General features: G+C 43.4%; 1 protein-coding gene across 5 annotated transcripts in view; it reads right to left on the bottom strand.

Annotated features, from left to right (window-relative positions):
- Nucleotides 1-27597, bottom strand: part of TET3 (tet methylcytosine dioxygenase 3) — a 126322-nt gene that overhangs the window by 86898 nt on the left and 11827 nt on the right. For 3 of the 5 annotated variants that reach the window (XM_073569049.1, XM_073569050.1, XM_073569051.1), the window contains exon 3: nucleotides 17635-17691. In XM_073569049.1, coding sequence (XP_073425150.1) covers nucleotides 17635-17691 — 57 coding nt within the window. Of the gene's footprint in view, nucleotides 1-17634; nucleotides 17692-17777; nucleotides 17990-27597 lie in introns of those variants that run through there. The other 2 variants (XM_073569052.1, XM_073569053.1) reach the window with 2 other exon arrangements.

Raw genomic sequence — 27597 nt, 5'->3', positions numbered from 1 at the left:
ATCTGTAGGCACTAAATAGTAAATCCTAGAGGAAAACTAACTTCTCACTGAAACATGAGAGCTTGAATTTTAGGAATGCGTTTGATAATGCGCTTGTCAACTGTTACTCACTTTTTGCGTAGACTGTACATTGAATTCCAGGTGGCTATCCTTGTGTGTTACTGTGGATTGGTTGCTGCTCTGTATTTTATGAAAATTTCTTCTACCATTTACAATTGGAAGGACTAAAAGTTAAATCAATGTCCATATGAGCATGTGATCAGTACATGTCTTTCAGACTAGTTGCTGTGTTAGCAGCCGTTACCCCAATTATTTGGAACATAATAGTTGTCAAGACAGGCTCACTGGTGCAGAAACTGGTTACACAGTGACCGGACATGAGAAATGCTAAAATGCTGAGGCAAAGCTTCAGACGCCAAGGCAAGCCGAAATTCCTTTATGTAGGCATGCACCGAACAGCCATACATTTAATTTAATGACAGGTGTTGGAAATAATGGTCAAGCCTAAGGATCTAAGGCACCACGATCCAAATTCTGATGGCCAAACTGGGACAAAAGCATCTCTATAAAAAGGAGCTGAGGTTTGTTAACAGTATGACATACTTCACCCCTACCAATAGATATTGATCCATGGAAGGAACAACTGGTGAAATAGAAAGAGGGGTCACAGCTACTCAAAGTTTATGGATGTGGAGATTTGCCCATCTGGTCCAATCTCGCACAAGGACAGTTTTCCCATTAAAAAATGGGATCCCTGGCAACAAGAAAAATCGGGACCTGTCATTTTTAGACCTTTCAAAATGTATTACACCCAAAAACTCACATACAGTATATCATAATAAAATTATTCTAACTATAGCTTCTTAAAAAGCTGCAGAAAACATGTATAAAAAGTTGGGAAAACTCAGATCAAAACAGCAGGATTACTGCAGAGAATTAAGGTATTTTACATTCTTAGGTGGTCAAAAACATTGAAGGAATCAGTGATATATACATGTTGGACCTAGGAATGCCGCCCTCAGGGACACCTGGTCAATTGCCCAGTTTACAACTTGCTTAAACAGATCTTGATCTCAGAGATAGGTTTTTGTATCACAAACTGCCCCAAACTTGTTCCTGTAACCATGCTGACCCCTGCGAAAGTGACTATAATGCATAACTTAGGGTACTGTTACACCTAGCGACTCACCAGCGATCCCGACCAGTGATATGACGCGGTCAGGATCGCTGGTGAATCGCTAGGTGGTCGCTAGTGAGCTGCCACTCAGGCAGATCTCACCAGCGACATAGCAGGGGTAGGGGATCGCTACTTACCTGTCAGACGCGGCGATCCTGCGTCCTCCCGCCCGGCTCCACGCGTCGCTCGTCGTCACAGCAGGAAGCGCCGCAGGAAGTGGACGACGAGGAATGGTCCAGCAGCTTCTCGCACGATCAGCGATAACCAGAGGGGGAGCCGGTCGGAGGTAAGTATCACATGCAGCGATATCGCTAGCAATATCGCTGCAACGTCACAAAATCGGTGACTTTACAGCGATATTGCTAGCGATATCGCAGTGTGTAACGGGGGCTTTAGCTTCAAAACTGGACCATGGGGTAATGAAAGAAAGTGGCCTGATCTGGTGGCTCACGATTTCCTTTATAACATGTGGACAGCTGGGTAATGGTGCGCCGCTACCTGGGGAAGAGAAGGCACCAGCCTGCACTTTAGGAAGAAGATAAGGTGACAGAAGCAGTATGATGCTCTGCGCTGGGAGACCTGGAGTCCTTGCATTCATTTCATACAAACCACCTAGCTAAACATCGTACAGACAAATAATAATAATCTTTATTTTTATATAACGCTAACATATTCAGCAGCACTTTACAGTTTGCACACATTATCATCTCTATCCCCGATGGGGCTCACAATCTAAATTCCCTATCAGTATGACTTTGGAATGTGGGAGGAAACTGGAGAACCCGGAGGAAACCCACGCAAACATGGGGAGAACATATAAACTCCTTGCAGATGTTGTCCTTGGTGGGATTTGAACCCAGGGCTCCAGCTCTAAAAGGCTGCAGTGCTAACTACTGAGCCACCCTGCTGCCCAAGTACAACCCTTCACGGAAACCGTATTCCCAAAGGAAATGGTTTAAAGAAGCACTCCTCCTCCCAAAGTTTTTATCCCCTTAATATATTGCAATCACCATAATATACAGCACGGTGTACTTTCAATTGCTCTTTTTGCCTTTCTCCCCAGTTAATTCTTCTCTTTTCTCTGCTCTATATAGAAACAGGAAGTCTCTTGTCCCAGGAATTTATCATCCCCCTCTACATCCCTTGACCTAGCTGCTCTCTCCTCCCTGTCATGGAGTCTAGCAGTGACTTATGACTCATACAGGGAAAATTGACCTCCTGTTTCTACATAGACTTTAGAAGGACTCAGTCAGTTTTTAATCACATGAGATCATAGACCTAATGGAAAAGAGAAGAATTATCTGGCTAGGAAGGCAAAATGATCAATTGTAAGTGCACAGTGCCATATAATAGGAGGATTGCAATATATTAAGTTATATTAAACACTGATGGAAGTGTTTCTCTAAAGGATACATTCACACAGCCATGTGAGAAGTCCATGTGCTGTCTGGTTCTTTTTGTTTTTCACTGATGTATTCTTAAGATTCAATGGATAAAAATAGAAGCTTAAGGTCCCGTTACATGCTTCAATGTCCCAGCGATCCCACCAACGATCCGACATGGATGGGATCGCTGGGACATAGTTAGCTGATCGCTGGTGAGCTGTCACATAGACAGACTCCAGCGATCAGGACCAGCGAGCAGGCTGGTATCCAAGGTAAACATCGGGTATCTAAGAGCCGCGCGGCTCTTAGATACCCGCTGTTTACCTTGGAAACCAGCTCCCAGCGTCGCTGATCGTTGGTCTCTCGCTGCCACACGCAGCGATGTGCGCTGGCCAGCGGGAGACGAACGATCAAAAAATGGCCGAGTACGATCGAGCGCGATCAGCGATACCCGGCAGGGGGGCCGGTCATTGATCCATGTCACACACAGCGATGTCACTGGCGAGATCGCTGTGGCGTCACAAAATTAGCAATCTCGCTGGCGATCTCGTTGTGTGTGACGGGGCCCTTAGAAAGTCTATCAGCTTCAGTGGGAAAAACAAAGAAAAAGACAGATAAGTTAAAAAAATGGATGCAAATCAGATGCAATATTGATGACGTGGCGTGGGAAAAATGGGCAGTTTCTCACGAATATATAATTGGACACAGACGTGTGAATGTAGAATAAAGGAACGAGACAGTTCAAGGTGTTGATTTGCCTCTAACATCTTTGTGTCAGAGATGGGATCCTACACAATATTAGGCTTCAGGTTTAATGTAATGGATGGTTAGCAAACAAGGGTTATCTCTAGAGAACAACACTATTTTAAGGATTTGCTCTCCAAAAATCCAGCAGACAGTCTATCATTGTGTATGGATATGTTTAGTTGTAAAAGGTTAGCGTGTAAACACATGAAAATAATGAAGAAATACAAAAATCCACGTATGCACCTTTCTACCCAGGACCACAAAACCTCAATAAAGGCACCAGTCTACGGGTACAGTTACACTTAGCGATGCACCAGCGATCCCGAATACGATATGGATCGCTGGTGCATCGCTAAGTAGTCGCTAGTAAGCTGCCACACAGGCAGATCTCACCAGCAACATCGCTGGGGTCGGGGGTCGCTACTTATCTGTCAGACGCGGCGATCCTGACGTCCTCCCGCCCGCGTCCACGCGTCGCTCGTCGGCGCCACAGGAAGCGCCCGACGAGAAATGAGCCAGGACCTTCTCGCACGACCAGCGATAATCAGCGGGGGAGCCGGTCGGAGGCAAGTATCACATGTAGCGATATCGCTAGCAATATCGCTGCTACGTCACAAAATCGGTGACTTTACAGCGATATCGCAGTGTGTAACGGGGGCTTACCACAAGGAAGAAAGAGAAAAACAAAGCCAGCAACCTTTGGTCTCCTAGAGATATGGCTAGTCAGCTAATGTCTTTTGGATTGGACTCATGAAGATATTCATACATCAGCCTCCTGCCCTGCAGCCACTCCTTCACCTGCACAGAAAACTGCGTACCTAGCTGATCTACTAGCCCAGGCCATAGGATTACCTTGACATAGCTTTCCCAATGTTTTACTTTGCCTTCGAGAATACTAAACTTGAAGGTGTGACCGCCTATAAATTCTCTTTGTCTCTTTAAATGAACTTGCTCTCCTCCTCCGGAGCCACACCTGTTCATACAGACCGGTTGGGCAGGTCTACCTGTGCTGTGAGAGCATGCATGATCTGTGCTCTTCAGCTGTGTCTTCCCTTTAAAAGCCAGCTGATCTTGAATGAGATTTTAAACAATTTTCCAGGCAAAAAAAAGAACATAAATCACATTTAAAATAGTAAATTCGCTTTTCTATCTCAAGTCCCAGCCACATGCTTCCGATTCCGTGCTTGACACAGGACAATATTTCCTGAGAAGTGTGTAAAGTAAAGGGGGGCTGACTGCTTGCTTCAATAACTAAACCACCGCCCTCATCAGTTACTACGAAAACTAAACAGGAGGGGGCTGGCTTAGCTATGGTCATGAGCAGAAAATGCTGTTTTGGTGTCCAGCAGGGGACTCGCAGAAAATCAGCTGGGACCTGGGATAGAGCAGCTACTTGACAATGTGGCACTAACAGAAAGTAATCCATGATCAAATTATACATGAAGCCAGAGATTGATTGGTCATTTGTAGTATGAAGATATGGTGTTGCCCAAAATGAGACCCATCACAACAGTGAATGACAAGTCCTTCAGGTTGAGATACAGGATGACTTGAGCTCCATCTTCCTATTTTCGGAAAGATCCTAAAGGACATAGTTCATAAAACATAAGATGGGTGGCATTGGAAAGTGTGAAGAATATGCCATCCTTATCTAGGATTCTTTCCAGGATTTTCTTAACATGAAAAATGTATGTGAATTAACGTATCACTCCACTCTTGCCGAAAACCCATGAGCGCCATCGTAAACCAGTCTGCCAGTTTTCCCACCATTTGTGAAAGTGAGAAGAATACTTTCCTGTTAATTAGAAGAAGCTTAGTTCAGTAGAACCCAGTAGGGTGTCTTGTAGCCATGAAGATAATATGCTGTCACATTATAGCCAAGTAAAGCAGACCCAACTTAATTACTGAAGCAGAGAAACTCTTGCTGGATATAGAACAATTCTTGATAAAGAAAACGTGGCTGTAGATATTAGATGAATATCAGTCAAACTTGACAATTTCAACAATACTTTCCCACTACCTATTGTATATGGTGGTGATCTAAGGTTTCTGTACAGCAGATGGTGGAGAAAAGAAAATCGAGACATGTGGGATTTAAACATGGTCAATCCATTATTCTCAAGAGAAGATTGGCTACTTCCAGGTGTGTCGTAACTGTAGCTGTTAAAAAACAGACAATCGGCAATATACAAACCAATCAGTAGTTATTTAATAGCTTATTTTAGACTGGCCGACCAGAATTCTGGCTGCATAGAAAGATCATTAATCATAGTTATCGGCAGCACACGCCAGGTCTACATAGGACGATGTGCTGATAATTTTAATGCCAGAATGAACAATCCAATCAACCAACAAACGAGCATTCCTTTAAATGGGCATTAATTCTACTCTTCCCATTACAAAAGCATGCATCCTCACATGTGTGTGTGTTAGGGAGAAACAACTGCTGACTCAACTGATATAAGGTCACGCTTATCCTCTTTGAAATCCTGCGCTTCCGCAGTGTACCGTGCAGGGCTGTGGAGTCGGAGTCGATGCTCATTTTGGTGGAGTCGGAGTCGGAGTTGGAGTCGGTATAAAATGGTCCGACTCAGACTCCTAAAATATATAATAAATTGGGTACAGTAGTTCAATGCAGAATGTGCTGAATATTTTTTCATAATAATTTGGGAAAGTTATGAAATGTCCTATAAATGACTGTTCTATTCCTGATCTAAGGCTACATTCACACACAGCGTTTTTCCTGCGTTTTTTGAGTATACGTTTTTCAGTTGCAAAAGCAGATCAGATTTTTTAAAAACGGCATCACCTGAAAGGTTTTTGAGCTCATAGCTAATGTTTTCAATAGCAAAAGCAGATTAGAAATCTGCTCTATATATCCATATCTGTCTATCCAAATCATATCTGTACCAAAAAGAATGAAAGCCGGGTAGCACACAGACTAACACTCCTTTTTTTTAGCACCAGTCAGGTACACCTCATAGCTGCCCAAAAGGACGCCCAGGACAGGCATTGCTCGTCTTCAGTAACATCAACATCAATTGATAGTTGGAATGAATAGACTGCATTCACCACATCTTCTTAAGGTGCTGCCTTTATTTTCAAGTGTAGGGGTGTGCAGTATGAGGTTCTGCAGCAGCTGAGGTGTGCAGTATGAAATTCTGCAGAATAGTATGAGGTTCTGCCCCCCCCCCCAGGTTTGATCCTGGCTACGACCATAGTGTGAATGTAGCCTGAGGATCTAGGCTTTATCTTAGCCGAGATAAGTCATAGAGTGTGTGTGTGTGTGTATGTATAAAATGTATATATATATATATATATATATATATGCCACTCAAATTGCCACCCGTTACAACCAAGGTAGGCAGAAGAGCATCTCTGAACGCACAGTGCGTCGAACTTTGAGGCAGATGGGCTACAGCAGCAGAAGACCACACCGGGTACCACTCCTCTCAGCTAAGAACAGGAAACTGAGGCTACAATTTGCACAAGCTCATCGAAATTGGACAGTAGAAGATTGGAAAAACGTTGCCTGGTCTGATGAGTCTCGATTTCTGCTGCGACATTCGGATGGTAGGGTCAGAATTTGGCGTAAACAACATGAAAGCATGGATCCATCCTGCCTTGTATCAACGGTTCAGGCTGGTGGTGGTGGTGTCATGGTGTGGGGAATTTTTTCTTGGCACTCTTTGGGCCCCTTGGTACCAATTGAGCATCGTTGCAACGCCACAGCCTACCTGAGTATTGTTGCTGACCATGTCCATCCCTTTATGACCACAATGTACCCAACATCTGATGGCTACTTTCAGCAGGATAATGCGCCATGTCATAAAGCTCGAATCATCTCAGATTGGTTTCTTGAACATGACAATGAGTTCACTGTACTCAAATGGCCTCCTCAGTCACCAGATCTCAATCCAATAGAGCATCTTTGGGATGTGGTGGAACGGGAGATTCGCATCAGGGATGTGCAGCCGACAAATCTGCGCCAACTGTGTGATGCCATCATGTCAATATGGTCCAAAATCTCTGAGGAATGCTTCCAGCACCTTGTTGAATCTCTGCCACGAAGAATTGAGGCAGTTCTGAAGGCAAAAGGGGGTCCAACCCGTTACTAGCATGGTGTACCTAATAAAGTGGCCAGTGAGTGTATGTATATATATATATATATATATATATATATATATATATATATATATATACACAGTACAGACCAAAAGTTTGGACACACCTTATCATTCAAAGGGTTTTCTTTATTTTCATGTGGAATTATATAATTAACAAAAAAGTGTGAAACAACTGAAAATACTGTATGTCTTATATTCTAGGTTCTTCAAAGTAGCCACCTTTTGCTTTGATTTCTGCTTTGCACACTCTTGGCATTCTCTTGATGAGCTTCAAGAGGTAGTCACCGGAAATGGTTATCACTTCACAGGTGTGGCCTGTCAGGTTTAATAAGTGGGAGTTCTTGCTTTATAAATGAGGTTGGGACCATCAGTTGTGTTGTGCAGAAGTCTGGTGGATACACAGGTGATAGTCCTACTGAATAGACTGTTAGAATTTGTATTATGGCAAGAAAAAAGCAGCTAAGTAAAGAAAAACGAGTGGCTATCATTACTTTAAGAAATGAAAGTTAGTCAGTCCGAAAAATTTGGAAAACTTTGAAAGTGTCCCCAAGTGCAGTGGCAGAAAACATCAAGCGCTACAGAGAAACTGGCTCACATGAGGACCGCCCCAGGAAAGGAAGACCAAGAGTCACCTCTGCTGTGGAGGATAAGTTCATCCGAGTCACCAGCCTCAGAAATCGAATGTTAACAGCAGCTCAGATTAGAGACCAGGTCAATGCCACACAGAGTTCTAGCAGCAGACACATCTCTACAACAACTGTTAAGAGGAGACTTTGTGTAGCAGGCCTTCATGGTAAAATAGCTGCTAGGAAACCACTGCTATGGACAGGCAACAAGCAGAAGAGACTTGTTTGGGCTAAAGAACACAAGGAATCGACATCAGACCAGTGGAAATCTGTGCTTTGGTCTGATGACTCCAAATTTGAGATCTTTGGTTCCAACCACCATGTCTTTGTGCGACGCAGAAAAGGTGAACGGATGGATTCTACATGCCTTGTTACCAACGTGAAGCATGGAGGAGGAGGTGAGATGGTGTGGAGGTGCTTTGCTGGTGACACTGTTGGGGATTTATTCAAAATTGAAGGCATACTGAACCAGCATGGCTACCACAGGATCTTGCATCGGCATGCTATTCCATCAGGTTTGTGTTTAGCTGGACCATCATTTATTTTTCAACAGGACAATGACCTCAAACACACCTCCAGGCTGTGTAAGGGCTATTTGACCAAGAAGGAGAGTGATGGGGTGCTACGTCAGGTGACCTGGCCTCCACAGACACCAGACCTCAACCCAATCGAGAGAGTTTGGGGTGAGCTGGACCGCAGAGTGAAGGCAAAAGGGCCAACAAGTGCTAAGCATCTCTAGGAAATCCTTCAAGACTGTTGGAAGACCATTTCCAGTGACTACCGCTTGAAGCTCATCATGAGAATGCAAGAGTGTGCAAAGCAGTAATCAAAGGAAAAGGTGGCTACTTTGAAGAACCTAGAATATAAGACATATTTTCAGTTGTTTCACACTTTTTGTTAATTATATACAGTTGTGGCCAAAAGTATTGACACCCCTGCAATTTTGTCAGATAATACTCAGTTTCTTCCTGAAAATTATTGCAAACACAAATTCTTTATTATTTTCTTCATTTAATTTGTCTTAAATGAAAAAACACAAAAAGAATTGTCCTAAAGCCAAATTGCATATAATTCCACACCAAACATAAAAAAGAGGGTGGACAAAAGTATTGGCACTGTTTAAAAAAATCATGTGATGCGTCTCTAATTTGTGTAATTAACAGCACCTGTAATTTACCTGTGGCACCTAACAGATGTTGGCAATAACTAAATCACACTTGCAGCCAGTTGACATGGATTAAAGTTGACTCAACCTCTGTCCTGTTTCCTTGTGTGTACCACATTGAGCATGGAGAAAAGAAAGAAGACCAAAGAACTGTCTGAGGACTTGAGAAACCAAACTGTGAGGAAGCATGAGCAATCTCAAGGCTACAAGTCCATCTCCAAAGACCTGAATGTTCCTGTGTCTACCGTGCGCAGTGTCATCAAGAAGTTTAAAGCCCATGGCATTGTGGCTAACCTCCCTAGATGTGGACGGAAAAGAAAAATTGACAAGAGATTTCAACGCAAGATTGAACGGATTTGGATAAAGAACCTCGACTAACATCCAAACAAGTTCAAGCTGCCCTGCAGTCCAAGGGTACAACAGTGTCAACCCGTACTATCCGTCGGCGTCTGAATGAAAAGGGACTGTATGGAAGGAGACCCAGGAAGACCCCACTTCTTACCCCGAGACATAAAAAAGCCAGGCTGGAGTTTGCCAAAACTTACCTGAAAAAGCTTAAAACGTTTTGGAAGAATGTTCTCTGGTCAGATGAGACAAAAGTAGAGCTTTTTGGGTAAAGGCATCAACATAGAGTTTACAGGAGAAAAAAAAGAGGCATTCAAAGAAAAAAAACACTGTCCCTACAGTCAAACATGGCAGTGGTTCCCTGATGTTTTGGGGTTGCTTTGCTGCCTCTGGCACAGGACTGCTTGACCGTGTGCATGGCATTATGAAGTCTGAAGACTACCAACTGTCATGCTCGCCATGTCTGTTATGTCCGCCATGTCTGTTTTGCCTCATGACCCTGGAGCGGTGTGCACGTGCATCTCATGTCTGCTATCCTGCTTGTGCCCTAGAGCAGTGTGCACACTCACCTCATGTCTGCTGAGCTGCAAGATGCCTGCGTTTCTGCTTTGCCTTCTGTGATCTTCTCGTCATGTCTAGAATCCCTGATCATGTGTCTTTCCTAGGATCCTGCACTGTCTGGTTCTGCAATCATCTCGTCATGTCTGAAACCTTGATCATGTGACGTTTCCTAAGATCCTGCACTGTCTGGTTCTGTGATCTTATGTCTGAAACCCTGATCATGTGACTGCGCTCTGTGATCCTGGAGCATCTGAACTAGGAAGTTCTCCCCTGGTCCTGACCCGGAAGAGGAGGTGCTATGCCCTATATTAGACCCCCCCTTCCTATGCTCAGGGCCTGAGTATTGTGTCCCTGCATGGCTGCTTGGTCTATGGGGCGCTCCCTCTATTCTGTGCCCTTGCACTTGCTCTGTCGTGCGTCTCTGCACACGCTCTGTGCTCGTACTCCATCTCTTGTCCCATGCCTTGACTTTTGTTTGTCCGTTGTGCCATGTTCATCCTTGTCCTGCTTAGACTTGTAGTCCTTCTGTTATTCTCTGCCTTGCCTGTTTCTGCCATGTCTTGCCTTCGCTATGCTCTGCCTTGTGCTTTCTCCTCGGTTCTCTGTCTCTGCCTGTTATTCCTGCTCTCTCTGCTATGGTGCTCTGCAGTGCTCCCTGGCACACGCACCATTCCTCCTCTCTTTCAGTTTGTGCTCTTTTCATGTCTAGTTCCAAGACTCTGCCTTGGCCCGGCTCTGGGCTTCGGCCTACGCTCCGCTGCTAGCTCTGTTCTTGCTCTGTTCCTGTTCTGTGTTTCTGCCTATGCTTCTGTTCCTGGTTCTGTACTCTGCTTAAGCCCTGCCTGGTTTCTTGTCTTGTCTTCCTTTGCTGCTTCGTATGCTCTTTGCATGCGCCTGGCCTTCCTAGCCTCCTGTTTGTGCCTCAGCCGTGCCCACCCTAGCCGTGCCCGCCTGCTTGTGCCTCAGCCGTGCTCGTCGGTCAGTGACAGTTGTGTCGCCTGCCATGCCTCAGCCGGGTTCGCTGGAGTCTTGCCGGGCTGTCAGTGCCGCAGCCCGATCAGCTAGCCAGTGCCCCTGCCGTGCCCTCTGTGCTCCCTTGCACTTCACGCTGTTTCCGCACTGTGCTCTCTATAGCACGCGCAGGCCTCGCCTGCCCATGGCATACCTCCCCATGCTTCTTTAAAAGTGCGCGCAGGCTTTGCCATGTCCCCTGTCGTGCCCTCTTGCACGCACAGGCCCTAACCCTGTCCGGGAACCCTGACCCTGGCGTGCCTCTTTGCACGCGCAGGACTTTGCTTTGTTACCTTGTGCTTTGGCGTGTCTCTACACACGCACCCTGTCTCGTTTTGTGAACCCTTGCGTGTCTCCTACACACGCACCTAGCCTTGAACCCTGGCGTGTCCCCTACACACGCACCTAGCCTTGCACCTAGCCTTGGACCTTGGCGTGTTCCCTAACACGCACCATGCCTGGATATCTGACGTGCCTCCTTGCCCGAACCCTGGTTTGCCTGCCGGATGCCCGGAACCTGCCAGTCGCTGCTAGGGATCGTAAGATGGATGACTGTGGCCTGATGTCCGGAGCTGATGTCCGCAGCCTGATGCCTTGATCATGTCGATCGTTGCCAGCGGTCCGGAGTCCGATGCCATTGTGCCTTTACCTGTACCTAGGTGTGCCACCTGGCACGTACTATGCTATGGACCTTGGCGTGCCCATGTGCGCACCTTGCACGTTTTGCTTGTTTTCATGTTTGCACTGAATGTGATCCTGAAGATCTTAATGAAGATACCTTGCACTTACCTCTTGTCTTGTTTCCTGCCTCTCCCTGGTCGTCAGACACTCCCGTAGTGTCCCCCCTGAGCCGGCCGTCTGGTCCCAGCAGTCGTGGTGGCTCACCCCCTTGGTCTTGCCCCTGAAACTCCCTGTACAGGGGGTGGGTTCTCACTAGGTCAGCTTGCCCTAGGTGGGTGGGTGCCACGGCTCAGAGGGTCCACTCTAAAAAGGAAAATGGGCTCAGCAGAAGCTGAGTCCGTCACAACAACAAATTTTGCAGCATAGTGTAGGGCCCAGTGTTAGAAAGCTGGGTCTCCCTCAGAGGTCATGGGTCTTCCAGCAGGACAATGACCCAAAACACACTTCAAAAAGCACTAGAAAATGGTTTGAGAGAAAGCACTGGAGACTTCTAAGGTGGCCAGCAATGAGTCCAGACCTGAATCCTATAGAACACCTGTGGAGAGATCTAAAAATGGCAGTTTGGAGAAGGCACCCTTCTAATATCAGGGACCTGGAGCAGTTTGCCAAAGAAGAATGGTCTAAAATTCCAGCAGAGCATTGTAAGAAACTCATTGATGGTTACCGGAGGCGGTTGGTCGCAGTTATTTTGGCTAAAGGTTGTGCAACCAAGTATTAGGCTGAGGGTGCCAATACTTTTTTTCTGGCCCATTTTTGGAGTTTTGTGTGAAATGATCAATGTTTTGCTTTTTGCGTCATTCTCTTGTGTTTTTTCAGTTAAGACAAATTAAATAAAGATAATAATACCAAAGAATTTGTGATTGCAATCATTTTCAGGAAGAAACTGAGTATTATCTGACAAAATTGCAGGGGTGTCAATACTTGTGGCAACAACTGTAATTCCACATGTTTTAATTCATTGTTTTGATGCCTTCAGAGTGAATCTACAATTTTCATAGTCATGAAAATAAAGAAAACTCTTTGAATGAGAAGGTGTGTCCAAACTTTGGTCTGTACCGTATGCATGTAATCGATATTATACAGTGTATTACATATTTACAATTTATTACAGTTTTTTGTGTTCTAAAGTTGTATTCCAATAAATAGATATTATATTCTAAATATCTTGATTATTGGATCATAGAAATGATTAAATGTCTGATGTTCACATTGTACTACAATAAATTTTTCACTTAAATATAAGCAATATATGTGGGAGTCGGAGTCGGTGTAAGGGAAATTGAGGAGTCGGAGTCGCAGGTTTGGCTTACTGACTCCACAGCCCTGGTATCGTGGAACCGCGTTTGTGCAGTGTCGAGCGGGAAGGCTCGCTTGTGCACTGAAGCTGTGTGTAGTACCCAGCTTCACTGACTCTGCGCAAGAGCCGCTCATCACGGCGCATACGCGCCTCCCCGCTCGACACTGCGTAAGCGCAGGTTTTCAAAGCGGTTTCGAGTGACGTCAGCGCAACCCTGGGACCATCAAATCGCGTGAGCGGCGACAACCGTGCCTGAATGAAATGAAGTACACCTCTATGACTAAATGAGCAGGTACGATCTAACTATATAAAGTGCTTCTTGCACATGATCACAGCGCCGTTATCAATGAAAAAAAATTGTTAGTGATGCACATTGCATCACCAACGAGCTGGGGACAGTTTAGAGGCTAAAAATGACCTGACTGGTTCCCTTTAAGTAATTTTTGTAAGCAGTAGAAAAATGGCAAGTTTCCCAACAGAGAAGATCCCATTTTACCTCTTGTTTAGGATATACACTCCTCAACATCAGCCACAAGAATGAAAGGTCGTGAAATTATCAAAATCATAGCATAGACAGACATGTTAATTACATAGAAATGATGGAAAATTTATTCAGTATGGAATATGAGTGAAAAGTGCAAAAAGCCCCTGCACTTAACCTAATTCATAGCAGCCAAAAAGTGTATTAATGGATTTCTGGGGAATATTCTGCAATGCTGATTGCACCTGGACACTCATTAGTAAAGATCGGTTGCTGATATGTCCCTTTGTAATTTTCAATTAATGATGTCCCAGATGTGTCCAATGGAAGACAAGTCCGGAGAAACTGCAGGCCATGGTGGCATATTGAGACCATGCAGGCTGCTCACAGTAGCGCAAGCAGCATGTGGCCCTCAACTTCGTGTTGTGTTGAAAAACGTCTCTTGGGACACTTTGGAGAAATGGCCTTAACAGAAGTTCCACAAGCAAATCAAAGTAATACGGATCTGTTAGTGATCCTGGAGTGAAGTCTAGAGGGGTGTGACTACCATATATTAGGTCGTCCTACAAGATTATCCCAGGAGTAGGACTAGTGTGATGTTCCCTCAAGAAGGCCTCTTCATGGCGTTGCCCAAGTTGTCTCCTCAGATTCAAAGAATGGCGTGTAGTGATTCATTATGTACTGCAAGTGAAATTAGATGTCACTTACCATACCAAAGGCGTCAAACAATGTCTAAACAAACCATCAGAAGGCATTTGCATGACATTAGACAAGAGCCAGACGTCCAGCTACAGGTGTGCCATTGATCACAGGCCACCGCTCTCAAAAGGCCATCATGGTTCAGAGCAACATGGCAGTAGAGGCGTCTCCTCTTCAGTGATGAGTTCCGTTTTTGTCTTAGACAATAATGCAACACCATAAAAAGGCCTTCACGTGGGAACATGAAAGTGTCCCAGGAGCCATATTTCAACATGATAACACAAGGCCATATATGTTATTCATGCTACTATGAGCAGCCTACATGGTCTAAATGTGGTACCATGGCCTACATAGTCTTCAAACTTGTCTCCCATTGAAAACATCTTGGACATCACTGGTTGGCAATTGCAATGGAAGCAGCCAACAGCAAATTTTGATGATTTGCATGCCCATGTGCATTCAGCATGGCAGACCATTCCTCAGATATCCATAAAATAACCTCATTGATAGCAGCCAATATGTGCAAGTGCAAGGATTTCTGAACGTGACACTCATTTATTTGAAAATTGTGATACAATTTTCTCATCGCTTGGATATCATTAACAAATCTATCCATCCTGGGATTTCCACGATGCCGCGACTTTTTCTTCTCGTTGTTGCAATTTCAATGCTGGAGGAGTGTATGAAGAATAAATGTAAGATACTGGAGTATGTTACAGCTACAATTTTAGAAGAGGTAAAAAAAAAAAAAAAAAAAGTAACTGCACTCAAGAGGTAAGAACACTACCAGTGAATGGAGGGGGGGGGGGGGGGGGATAAAACAGATCTATCAGGATTATGTAGTAAAAAAAATTTTTAAAGAAGTCAATACAAATGTACGATTATGACGTGCCCTTTTCTATAACCGTCCCTTTCACAGATTAATACTCAGCAGCAGAAGACGGAGCACAGTTACCTGACATTTCGCATCTATTCTTGCAGCTCAGAGGTGGGGTCAAATGGCTCATTACTTGCCATTAGGCATCTGCATGAAGGTGTAGACACCTTGGTTCTGTTCAGACTCGTCCTATGCTATAGACAGTAATCAGCAGGGAGACAGATGCTCTGTTTTTCCAGCCTTAGAGACACAACAACTGCTGCACCTTCCTAGTGGAGGAAGTGAATAAGCTAGGCCGATATTGAGACCAAGTATAACGATCCCGCAAAGTCAGAAGACAACCCCAGTTGGAGCAGAATTTAGAGCCAGTTGCCATTAGAGTCAATTCTTTGTGTGACAATTGGTGAATATCTCTATCGCCTTTATTGGTAATATATCAGGGGTGTGCACATGTTCTGTATGGTCACAGAGTGGGCCCAAGAAACCCAGTTCGATATTGGTTCCTAATGTTCCATTTATAAGGTTGAATTGAGTAATAAAGGAAAAGCAATGCAAGATTGTTATACAATTTCCCTATACAGTAGAAATTAGACGATACGCTAACGAAACAATGATGCAGTCGATGTATTCGATTTGGCACTTAGAGGAAATTTTGTTATTTGTCCCTTCCTGCAATTTCTGACCTTAAACGGTTAAAGTCAAGTGCGAAATTTTAGTAGAGCAACGTAAGAAATTGTATTAACATCATCATTTCCATCCTGTATGGCATGAAGGCCAGATAGGAGCCTAAATGTTGGCGCGTGGCTCCCCTGACTTGCGGAGAGCACTATTGATCATACCGGTACGTTGCATCACGCCGTGTACGCTGCAGCACACAACTTTTTCTCATCTATTATCTTTTCGTAAGCGGTGGAGCTCATTCTGCAGGCGGTGGTAGTTTTGTTCCTACAGTAAATGTGTCCAAGCGGGAACTGCGTGTTCTCCTTCGATGTGACGTGTGAGGGATGCAATGTTTGTAAACTAAAGAGACACGTGACTTAGGGATCTGTGACTCCGCCAGAGACGAGGAAAGCGAGATGTGCCTGCCAGGAGAGGGGCGGTGAGGAGAGGTTTCCTAGAAAGAAGATGAGGCCCCGTGGTTTCCGTACGGAACGGAAAAGCAGCAAACAGGTAAGCGCAACAGCTAATTTTAAATGCTCGGCCTATTTCTGGTGCCACCTGTTGAAGACATTAACCCCTTACGCATGTAAGCAGGGTATTTAATCCCTAGCAGTGAGCATTTGATTATATGTGCCACGAAGCAAGCCATGAGCGAATGTAGTCCTGTAGTCTGTCTACGATCTGATGGAAGGTTTGCCTTAGTATCCGATTCATACATGTGCCTTTTTTATGCTTTGTTCTTCCTGTACTATATATATATATATATATATATATATATATATATATATATATATATATATATATATATATATATATATATATATATATATATATATATATATATACACACTACATATTAACCACAACTACTCACAGCTGGAAGCGTAAACAGACTCCCCGATGTCAAGGTGACATAATCGGTTACAACCCGCATAGATTTACAGTCCAGTCAACGCACTTGGCTTGGTCATATATTCACATGGTGCTGGGTTTCTGCCATTACTGTGCCCAGCATTGAATACCGGCATCAGATCGGAGTCATAGAGGTACAGTACAGGAAAGTAACTGGTGTGTAGTCCGTACAGGGGTGCTGCGAGGTAAAGGCGTGATGAAGTAATGAGCGGTATGCGTGAGCAAACAGCAGAGCAACATCATAGAGATGAATGGATTTCTCTGTGGCGCTACTTGTCCAGCTCGGATTGCGAGTGGAGCTCCACGTGTAATGCAAACATAGAGGGGTAACAAACCAATTCTGCAAACGTGAGCAGGCGCGATCAGCAATAGCATGCACAATGCTGAGTCAACATTGCATATTCTATGAGGCGGCATGGGTGATAATCTGACAAAGCAGAAACCCACCCGTGACACTTTATAGGCAGTTTTTTTTTGCCCTCCAAAACAGGGAAAACCCCAGAGTCAGCGTTTTACCATTTTATTACAAATTTTTGCATAAGCGGATACGGACCACTCACATACCACGTGTTCACGATAGACACCAAACGTCACGCCACAGTTAAAGGGACACGTTCCAGCCTACTTGGCACAGACACAACACGCACTTCCCTTTTTTGTCAACTAGTTTAAAACCCTTGTACAAATGCAAAATAAGCCCCAATAGGCAGACGGTGAAAAGTGAAACATTAAAAGCAAAACGTGATGACACCCCCCCCTTCTACTTTACTGATTATATATTCTTAACAATAGATCTCTACAACCTTTAGGATCAGTTTGTCGTTAGACATATTCTGAAACGTGAACATGCAAGATGTGAATGAAGGGGTTAACCTGTACTTACGGTTACAGTCGGCACTTGCTCATTCGGTGGAATTTTCTCGCTGTCCTTATTAACAACCTGTAAAGAAAAAAAAATTAAAATTAAAAAAAAAGATGTAAAGTAAGGTCCAGGCATGTTGTGGTATAATGGGCGAGACGTCCTACCCCTCTCACATTGCATCTGGGAGAAGGGATCCTTGGCTGGATGCCGGCTGCAATGATATTTAAATGATCGGTTTAACCGGCTAACCCAAACCACGATCTCTAGGCGTCCTTGGCAAATGTGAACGAGGACGAACAAAACAATACCCTTTTGTTTTAAAGGATCTGGCGTCAGAATAGAAAACACGGTTGATTACCAGCAGCCATTTTAGGTCTGATCCTATAAAGACACTGGTGCATTGGCTTTTTTTTTTTTATTAACTCCCTCCCTTCTCTTCTGCCAGACGTTGGGATCATTATCATAAGACAGAGTTCTTAGTACCTCTCCTACCCCCAACACATGATATGTGACATGCTCCCTCCCTTTCTCACTTGCAGTAGTAGGGAGACCAAGTCACAGAGGGTGGGGAATGGGTGGGGGCTGGGTGCTGTAATGCCGGATTTTTTTTTTTTTTTTTCAGATCTTAACAGGGAGCGCAGACCATGTGGTTTCTCTCCCAGCAATTGGAGGCTGCTGGAATCCGCGGACTGGACTACAAGGAATGAATGACAGAGCTGTCAAATGTGGTTTTTAGCCACAGACATCAGTTAGGGCTCTTGTGCGCGTACGTGCAGAGTATGTTGTGCCTTTAACGCCAAAGGTATCCTTTTTCATATCATAGGTTTTGCTTTTTCACAAGTGTTTACGGTTATAGAATTTGGCTTCTTCAGTAATGCCATGGTGCAACGCTACACGGACATGTACATGGCACACGCTATATCTATCGGCATAGCCCACCCATAGCCATCATCGCACCTTGACAATTTTACCAAAATCCTACTCGTGCAAGGTGCACCGCTTCCTTCTACTACACTTACGCAGAATAAAGCCGCGAGATGAATAATTTTACTTTTATGGGTATGACAAAAGCCATACGAAGGAGTTAATAGACCGGACTAGGCTATAGAAATGAGGCTATCCTCACTATAAAACTTTCCTCTGTAAGCAGGCGACGCCAATCCGCTACTAGAAGAGTTAACTTTTGTGGGTGGCGCAACCAAGCCTTAAACTCTCAGGCAGAGCAAGCTCTTTAAACTGCGGAAGTATGTAACCTGTGAACTGCCAATTCTGACAGCATGGCGTTTACAGCGTTAAACCCTATATAAAGAAAACGAGAATAAAAAACAGGAAACCCGTCCGCAAAAGGATGTTCTGGGTGTGTTAGACAAGTAGCACCATCTTCTCCAGGAAGCCAAAAATTTAGATTTGTGGCCATGTGTTCGCTGGCACGCTTTCCACATACCGTAAATGAATATTCTCCGGAAGATCAGCTACATATACTTCAGCCTTTTATCAATATGAAACTGAACGAGCAGGTCGAGATGACCTAAAATGAACCAAAGACTAAAATGAACCGGCATGTAACGTTTCACGCACATGAATTGTGTGCGCCGGTTCCTTTAAAGGAGCGATGCAAGAAAGTGGTAAGAACTCTTGCTAGTATCAACATATGCAAGAGCATGACTGCTTTAAGAATTTTTATCGGTAGTAAGAGATCATTGATGAAGTAGTGGGTCGGATTTCTCAAGCAACAACTACAACTGTAAAAAAAAAAAAAAAAGAAAAAAGGGACACGAGAAACATTTTTCTGAAAAGTATTAAAGGGCTTGCTTTGGAAATCATTCGCCTTGTATGACCTCTGCCACTGAATAGGTAACGTTGCGGAAAGTCCTCCTAACGAGCGAGTTGGGATTTCAAATTAAGTGAAATTTAAAACATGTGAACTGATGCCCTGATAGGGGTAACACGTACCACACCTGATAAGCCTGCTCCAGACCCTGCCAGCTGTGGACCGGAGTCTACCAGGGAGTCACCCAGAGTAAACATGCCCATACACCTTGCAACCGGCAAAGGAGTTAGCTTCTGGTCAAAAGCCAATCTTTCACAACTCCATCATACACATGAAAATGCGGCTATGCGTGGCTCTATGGAGAGAGCAAGAGCTGCAATTGCTGGATTTAGTGTAATGCCCATAAGACCTTGATAGAAAGCTCACCCTACTTTCTAGTGACAAAGAAAATAATTGTCAATGACTGTCTGGCATTTCCAACCTAGCATGGACTTCTCTAAACTCAGGAAAATGTTGAATTATTTTTTTTTTTTTTTTTTTTTTACAATCAAGGAAAAGCTAACAACCATAATATTTCAGAAAATCTATGGCCGCTGTACACTTTCCACATAAAATCCAACCACCCCTCACCATGGGCCAGTTGACTTTATTCATCTTTTTTTGGCAAACCTTAACATTTTTACCCCCCAAACCCCACTGCCCAACTGTTGAACTGTTAATATAAACATCTTCCCCACCACAAGTAAAAGTCATCCAAAATAGAGTGTGACAGAACCATCTATGTCGTCTATAGAGGCCTCGTGACCCTCAGGATTCCGTCAGGTTGAGTTTCAACAGTCTCCTTTAGTGCCGGCAGCTATTGAATGTATATGGGCTCATTCAGGTCTCAACCAAATATTCAAAATAGGTAAAAGTGATTTTCATGTAGTAGGTCCTTGACAGATTTACTTTGTCAAATTATGTCCAAGACCTTTGAAACAGAGTTCACCACTTGACTGAATCCACCAACATGAGCCAAAGTAAATATCTGGCCTCTTTTAGACAGCCCAAAATACAGATATGTCTATAGTTCTATATGGTCTTAAAAGGAACCGGTCATCCGGTTACAGTTACTAAACTGCTGCCAGCACATTATTTCTCTCCTAACCATCTATTCCATGCGCTCTCCGGCATCTTGACATACAATAGGACCTTTATTTTTTGCCATCTTGTGTGGCATTTAACTCCAAGCGGTCAGATGGGCGTGGACCAATCTCAGCGCCTTGTGTGAGCTCGCTAATCTGGCCCCATCAAATGCCAACAAGCTCACTACAGGTGCTGAGGTTGGTCCTTACATGGCCAAGGGATGACTCTGCGCTGAGTACCATGCAGGAGACCAATGAATAAAGAGCACTTAGCGGTATGCTAGGATGCAGGATCATTAGCATACTAATTAGGAGACAATTTACTGGCAGCAGTTTAAAAACTTAAGCAAAGCAGAAGGTAGCCATTGATAAGATCCCCTTTACAGCAGATGCACTACTATGACGGAGTTGAGTGAAAAGTTAAAATATAATCCACATCAAGCTCTCTAATATACATATAGTTTACAGAGTAAAAAAGTAAGCAACTGTAACAGTGGATACTTAGCATTTCTAAAAAAGTTTCCTTAGTGTAGAGATGAGCAATTCCTGGCCTGTGTGCTACTTGCTGACACTTGCCCCTCTAGGTTTCTGCAATTTTAAATAAAGCCTCAGCCTAAGTGCTCACTTATCCAAAGGCAGCTGTACACAGGATCAATTGTTTGGTAGACAGCACCGGACCCCAAACATACATGCATGTCTGTCTGCCGTGGTTTAGAGGGGTGTATTTCCAGTGTGCTGTCCATGTGCCTTCCAGACAACACATAGACCAATCATAGTCCATGTCCTAGTGCCCATGAATGATTTTCCTCAAAAACTTTAGTCCATGATCCTTCTCAGGTCCACCTGTATTCTAAGTGCTTTCCACACTAACCAAAAGCTTAGACCTTGACTGATGCCCCGAAAAAAAAGGGGTCCCCAAATTGTATCTATGATTAGCATTGTCAATGGCAGTTTCAAGCCTGAGGCTAAAATATTAACTGTCCAAACTTCTACATGAAAAATGGAGAAACCCTTCCATCCACATCTTCTCCATTTCCCTAGTTTAACTTGTTATATGCAGACAAAAGATGACCATATAACCTAGACTACTGTCAACTGTACTTGGCTTGCTCAGCCAACAGCATTCTTCTAGATTTGTCCCATTAACATGTAGGCTTGGCTCAGTGCATGTATTTTCAGTGGGAGAAAGATAAGCTTCTGTCAGATACCTTTGGTTGAGTTTAGTCCCCACCCCATAATGAAGAGGAATTTTGCTTGTTGAAATCTAAAACACATCCAAACCTATTTTTTCCCATTAGAAGAATAGCAGGTTTGGATGGCGTACATCTACTTATGAACATTAACACATCAGGTTTAAATGCAAGAAGAAAAAAAAAAAAAACATTGAGGCCACGATATATCAAGATTAAAGTTGATAACACTGGTCCTAATGAGGGGGTTGCTGGAGTGAGATGCTCTTGATTCATGAAAAGGCGCATTCCTCAATGAATCAGGAGTATCTGACAAGTGGTGCTTGTCTCACCTTGCTCCTCACCACACATCTTATTCCAGCCCCGTGCTTCCATGAATTTGACAGCCAAGGTCATCAAGGTCTCAATTTACAACCGCAGCTCTGCCCACTGTGTCAGAATTGGGCAAAAATAAGGTAAAATTGCGATAACTTGCAAAATTTTAGCGCAGCTTCTCATTGTGCCAAACTTGTGTGACTTTTCAAAGCTTCTTACATAAGAATTCCAGTGTCAAAGCGTTGGTGAATCAGGCCCATTAAATATCATCACTTTTGCACAGTAGGAAGAATTAAGAAATAAAAATCAATCTGGGGAGACAAAGTAGCAAAACCCAACACCACCCACAACTGTCCTGTGCAAGGTTCAGCAGACTAGACTTCAGGTGCAAGAATTTTGGTGGACAAGCAGCAAATAGGACAGTGCACCAGAGGTACTTGATATACTCCCTACAAAATATTTACAGCACATTCTTACCGAACACAGGTAAGAAAAATCATTTTGCAGGTAAAATTGTATTATTCTTCTGTGTATCCACTATAAGAATAATGGTGAATACAGAGATGCTTGATCAGCTGCATCCCAAAAATTATGAGTGACCACAAGAGTGCTGGCTGTACTGATCGTCTTTCTCCACCCAGTAATACCAAGCACTGCATTAATGTGAAGGAAACAAAAGCTTGAACACTTAAAACTGACACAATACCTTGGAAATTAAGAGCTAGTAGTACGGCACATCACCGCCACTGACTGGATGCACCGATCATGTGCCGGCTGCTGGTAAACAAACACCAGGGACAGTGCGTGAACTTCCGGGCTGGAGATGACCAAACACAAACACTAAAGCTTTCGAGACACGTTCTTAATGATGTGTCATTCACAATTGGTTAAGAAGGTTTTCACTCTGGGCGACAAGGACATAAGTTAGAATGACAAAACACTGATCAATCTATGTTTTGATCTGTATCTAGGACCAGGGCTGTGGAGTCGGTAAGCCAAACCTGCGACTCCTCAATTTCCCTTACACCGACTCCAACTCCAACATATATTGTTTATATTTAAGTGAAACATTTATTGTAGTACAATGTGAACATCAGACATTTAATCATTTTCATGATACAATAATCAAGATATTTAGATAGAACATAATATAATATGTAATACACTATGTAATATCGATTACATATATACAGTACAGACCTAAAGTTTGGACATACCTCATTCAAAGAGTTTTCTTTATTTTCATGACTATGAAAATTGTAGATTCACTCTGAAGGCATCAAAACTATGAATTACCACATGTGGAATTATATAATTAGCAAAAAAGTGTGAAACAACTGAAAATGTCTTATATTCTAGGTTCTTCAAAGTAGCCACCTTTTGCTTTGATTACTGCTTTGCACACTCTTGATGAGCTTCAAGAGGTAGTCACCAGAAATGGTCTTCCAACAGTCTTGAAGGAGTTCCCAGAGATGCTTAGCACTTGTTGGCCCTTTTGCCTTCACTCTGCGGTCCAGCTCACCCCAAACCATCTCGATTGGGTTCAGGTCTGGTGACTGTGGAGGCCAGGTCATCTGGCGTAGCACCCCACCCCAAATAGCCCTTACACAGCCTGGAGGTGTGTTTGGGGTCATTGTCCTGTTGAAAAATAAATGATGGTCCAACTAAATGCAAACCGGATGGAATAGCATGCCGCTGCAAGATCCTGTGGTAGCCATGCTGGTTCAGTATGCCTTCAATTTTGAATAAATCCCCAAAAGTGTCACCAGCAAAGTACCTCCTCCATGCTTCACGGTGGGAACCAGGCATGTAGAGTCCATCCGTTCACCTTTTCTGCGTCGCACAAAGACACGGTGGTTGGAACCAAAGATCTCAAATTTGGACTCATCAGACCAAAGCACAGATTTCCACTGGTCTAATGTCCATTCCTTGTGTTCTTTAGCACAAACAAGTCTCTTCTGCTTGCTGCCTGTCCTTAGCAGTGGTTTCCTAGCAGCTATTTTACCATGAAGGCCTGCTGCACAAAGTCTCCTCTTAACAGTTGTTGTAGAGATGTGTCTGGTGCTAGAACTCTGTGTGGCAACCTGGTCTCTAATCTGAGCTGCTGTTAACCTGCGATTTCTGAGGCTGGTGACTAGGATGAACTTATACTCCGCAGCAGAGGTGACTCTTGGTCTTCCTTTCCTGGGGCGGTCCTCATGTGAGCCAGTTTCTTTGTAGCTCTTGATGGTTTTTGCCACTGCACTTGGGGACAATTTCAAAGTTTTCCCAATTTTTCGGACTGACTGACCTTCATTTCTTAAAGTAATGATGGCCACTCGTTTTTCTTTACTTAGAATTTGTATTATGGCAAGAAAAAAAGCATCTAACAGTCTATTCAGTAGGACTATCAGCTGTGTATCCATCAGACTTCTGCACAACACAACTCATGGTCTCAACCCCATTTATAAGGCAAGAACTCCCACTTATTAAACCTGACAGGCCACACCTGTGAAGTGAAAACTATTTCCGGTGACTACCTCTTGAAGCTCATCAAGAGAATGCCAAGAGTGTGCAAAACAGTAATCAAAGCAAAAGGTGGCTACTTTGAAGAACCTAGAATAGAAGACATATTTTCAGTTGCTTCACACTTTTTTGTTAATTATATAATTCCACATTTGCTAATTCATAGTTTTGATGCCTTCAGAGTGAATCTATAATTTTCATAGTCATGAAAATAAAGAAAACCTTTTGAATGAGAAGGTGTCTCCAAACTTTTGGTCTGTACTGTTATATATATATATATATATATATATATATATATATATATATATATATATATATATATATATATATATATATATATATATATAATCTTCTCAGCTATGACAAAGCCTAGATCCTCAGGCTACAGTCACACCATGGGCGTAGCCAGGATCAAACCTAGGGGAGGGGCAGAACCTCATACTGCACACCCCTACACTTGAAAATAAAGCCTGCAACTTAAGAAGATGTGGTGATGAATACAGTCTATTTATTCCAACTATCAATTGATGTTGATGTGTTACTGAAGACGAGCAATTCCTGTCCTGGGCGTCCTTTTGGGCAGCTATGAGGTGTACGTGACTGGTGCAAAAAAAAAAAAAACAAAAAAAAAAAAGAAGGAGTGATAGTCTGTGTGCTACCCAGCTTTCAATCTTTTTGGTACAGATACGATATGGATAGACAGATATGGATAAATGGATAGAGCAGATTTCTAATCTGCTTTTGCTATTGAAAACATTTTCTATGAGCTCAAACACCTTTCAGGTGATGCGGTTTTTTAAAAAGCTGATCTGCTTTTGCAGCTGAAAAATGTATCCTCAAACGCAGGAAAAACGCTGTGTGTGAATGTAGCCTTAGATCAGGAATATTACAGCCATTTAGAGGACATTTCATAACTTTCCCAAATTCCTATGAAAAAAATATTCAGCACATTCTGCATTGAACTACTGTACCCAATTATATATAGCTGAAGAGCCCGGCACTGCCCGGGCATAGTAACTGTGGTTAGTTAAAGCAAATTATAATTATCCTCCATCCCATAGTCCCGTGCCCATATACCCATCACACATCCTCCATCCCATAGTCCCGTGCCCATATACCCGTCCGTCATACATATCCTCCATCCCATAGTCCAGCGCCCATATACCCATCACACACCCTCCATTACATAGTCAACTGTTATGACATCATAATGAGCGGCGGGGCTTGCAACCTATGATGACATCAGCGTCGCCATGGCAACCATTATGACATCATAATGAGGGGCGGGGCTTGAGACCCACACTTTTTCCCCCATTATGTAGATAGGGGCAAAATTGTTTGGTGAATTGGAACGCGCGGGGTTAAAATTTCGCCTAACAACATAGCCTAGGACACTCTCGGGGTCCAGACGTGTGACTGTGCAAAATTTTGTGGCTGTAGCTGCAACGGTGCGGATGCCAATCCCGGACATACACATACACACACACACACACACACACATTGAGCTTTATATATTAGATTTTAGGAGTCTTAGTCGGTCCATTTTATACCCACTCCAACTCCACCAAAATGAGCACCGACTCCACAGCCCTGGACTCAACATTTTTTGGACGGATGCATACATCTATCTTTTCAAGAATACACAACAACAGCACCCAACATAGAGGACATCGATATCAGGTCAAGTTTATGAAAATTTTCAAGCAGAGATGTGCACATGTAACTATATGCAGATCAGTACTATAATACACTCGGGTGGATTTCCATTTTGTCCCTTCTCTATGCTGACTACAGAATCTCAATGATTAGATTTTGTGCTCAATTTTGAAATATACCATTTCCTCTTTATGGTTTTAATCGGTAAAGACAAGTATTATAGAGTTCCTAAGTTTCCAGGAAAAATTACCAAAGTTCAATAATTCTTGGCCCAGGACATTACGTTTATATAGCTTCCCATTGCTCGGTATCCACATTCAGGACGTGGTCCTGCTCGTTCCTTATTCACATTGACATCACTTTGGCACATGGGAAAAGGTTTTAATACCAGAGGTCAGGACCATCCCGATTTGGGTTCACCTTGACGCTGGTGGGATTTGGGTTCTGGTAGCTCCACCTCCGGCTTCTACTCCACACAAGAGAGCATTTCCTGTGCTGGCACGTGACCTGTTCTGGTTCACCCATTTCAATGGCTAAGCTAGCTCCCGTCTAATGCCACGTTCACACGATCAGCATTTGTAAGCCAAAATCAGGAGTGGAACAATCAGAGGAAAAGTTGATGGAAACATGTCACCATTTCTGAATTTTTCACTGAATCCTAGCTTTGGCTTACAAATACTGATGTAAATATGGAATAAATACTGAACGTGGCCTTAGTCTATACATTAGCATAGATATTGAAATGAGACAATTAGCTAGCTCCTTTTACATACTGCACTGATGATGTGCTGACACTTCACAAACAAGAGTTGGGCCCTTATATTTAAAAGGGACTGTCAGCATATTTAAAGGGACACTGTCAGCGCTCGGTGCATCAAGGCGTGGCCAATCCTTTAAGTGCACATTCCCACCTACTTGTTTCCCTCCATCTCCACAATTCTCTGGCTCTATTAAGCCAGAGCTGTTAAAGAGGAGGAGGAAAAGAACTAGGTGGAAAGTTGTATTTAAATATTTGGCCGTACAAAGGGTGCGACAAGCGCATGTACTTGGTTTAAACAGTCAGTCTCTGCCAACAGTCCTATTAATGATCATGACACCTTTGTTAATACAATGATATAAATTCTGAACCTTTGATTATTTTCAAGTGGAGCACACCTTCAGTCAACAGTTTCAGGAGCAATATGTCTACAATGTCCACAATCAGCACTATCCTATAGTCTTCTTTCCAACACATTTGCCAAATAGCATACAGAGGTGCCATGCAAGGATGTTTTCCATTTGGTTCCACAGCTTAACTTGACTGCAAATGTTAACATTTCTTAAAAAGACTCATTAATTCCATTCGGAGTAACACGAGACAACGACAAATTGATGAATGGTTCCATTGTAAGAAAACCCTCAAGGGTATAAGCTCCCATAATAC

This window comes from Dendrobates tinctorius, unplaced genomic scaffold (genome assembly GCF_039654945.1).
Source record: "Dendrobates tinctorius isolate UK_male_01 unplaced genomic scaffold, ASM3965494v1 ptg000022l, whole genome shotgun sequence".
Classification (NCBI taxonomy): domain Eukaryota; kingdom Metazoa; phylum Chordata; class Amphibia; order Anura; family Dendrobatidae; genus Dendrobates; species Dendrobates tinctorius.
This window is presented reverse-complemented; position numbering and strand designations above follow the sequence as displayed.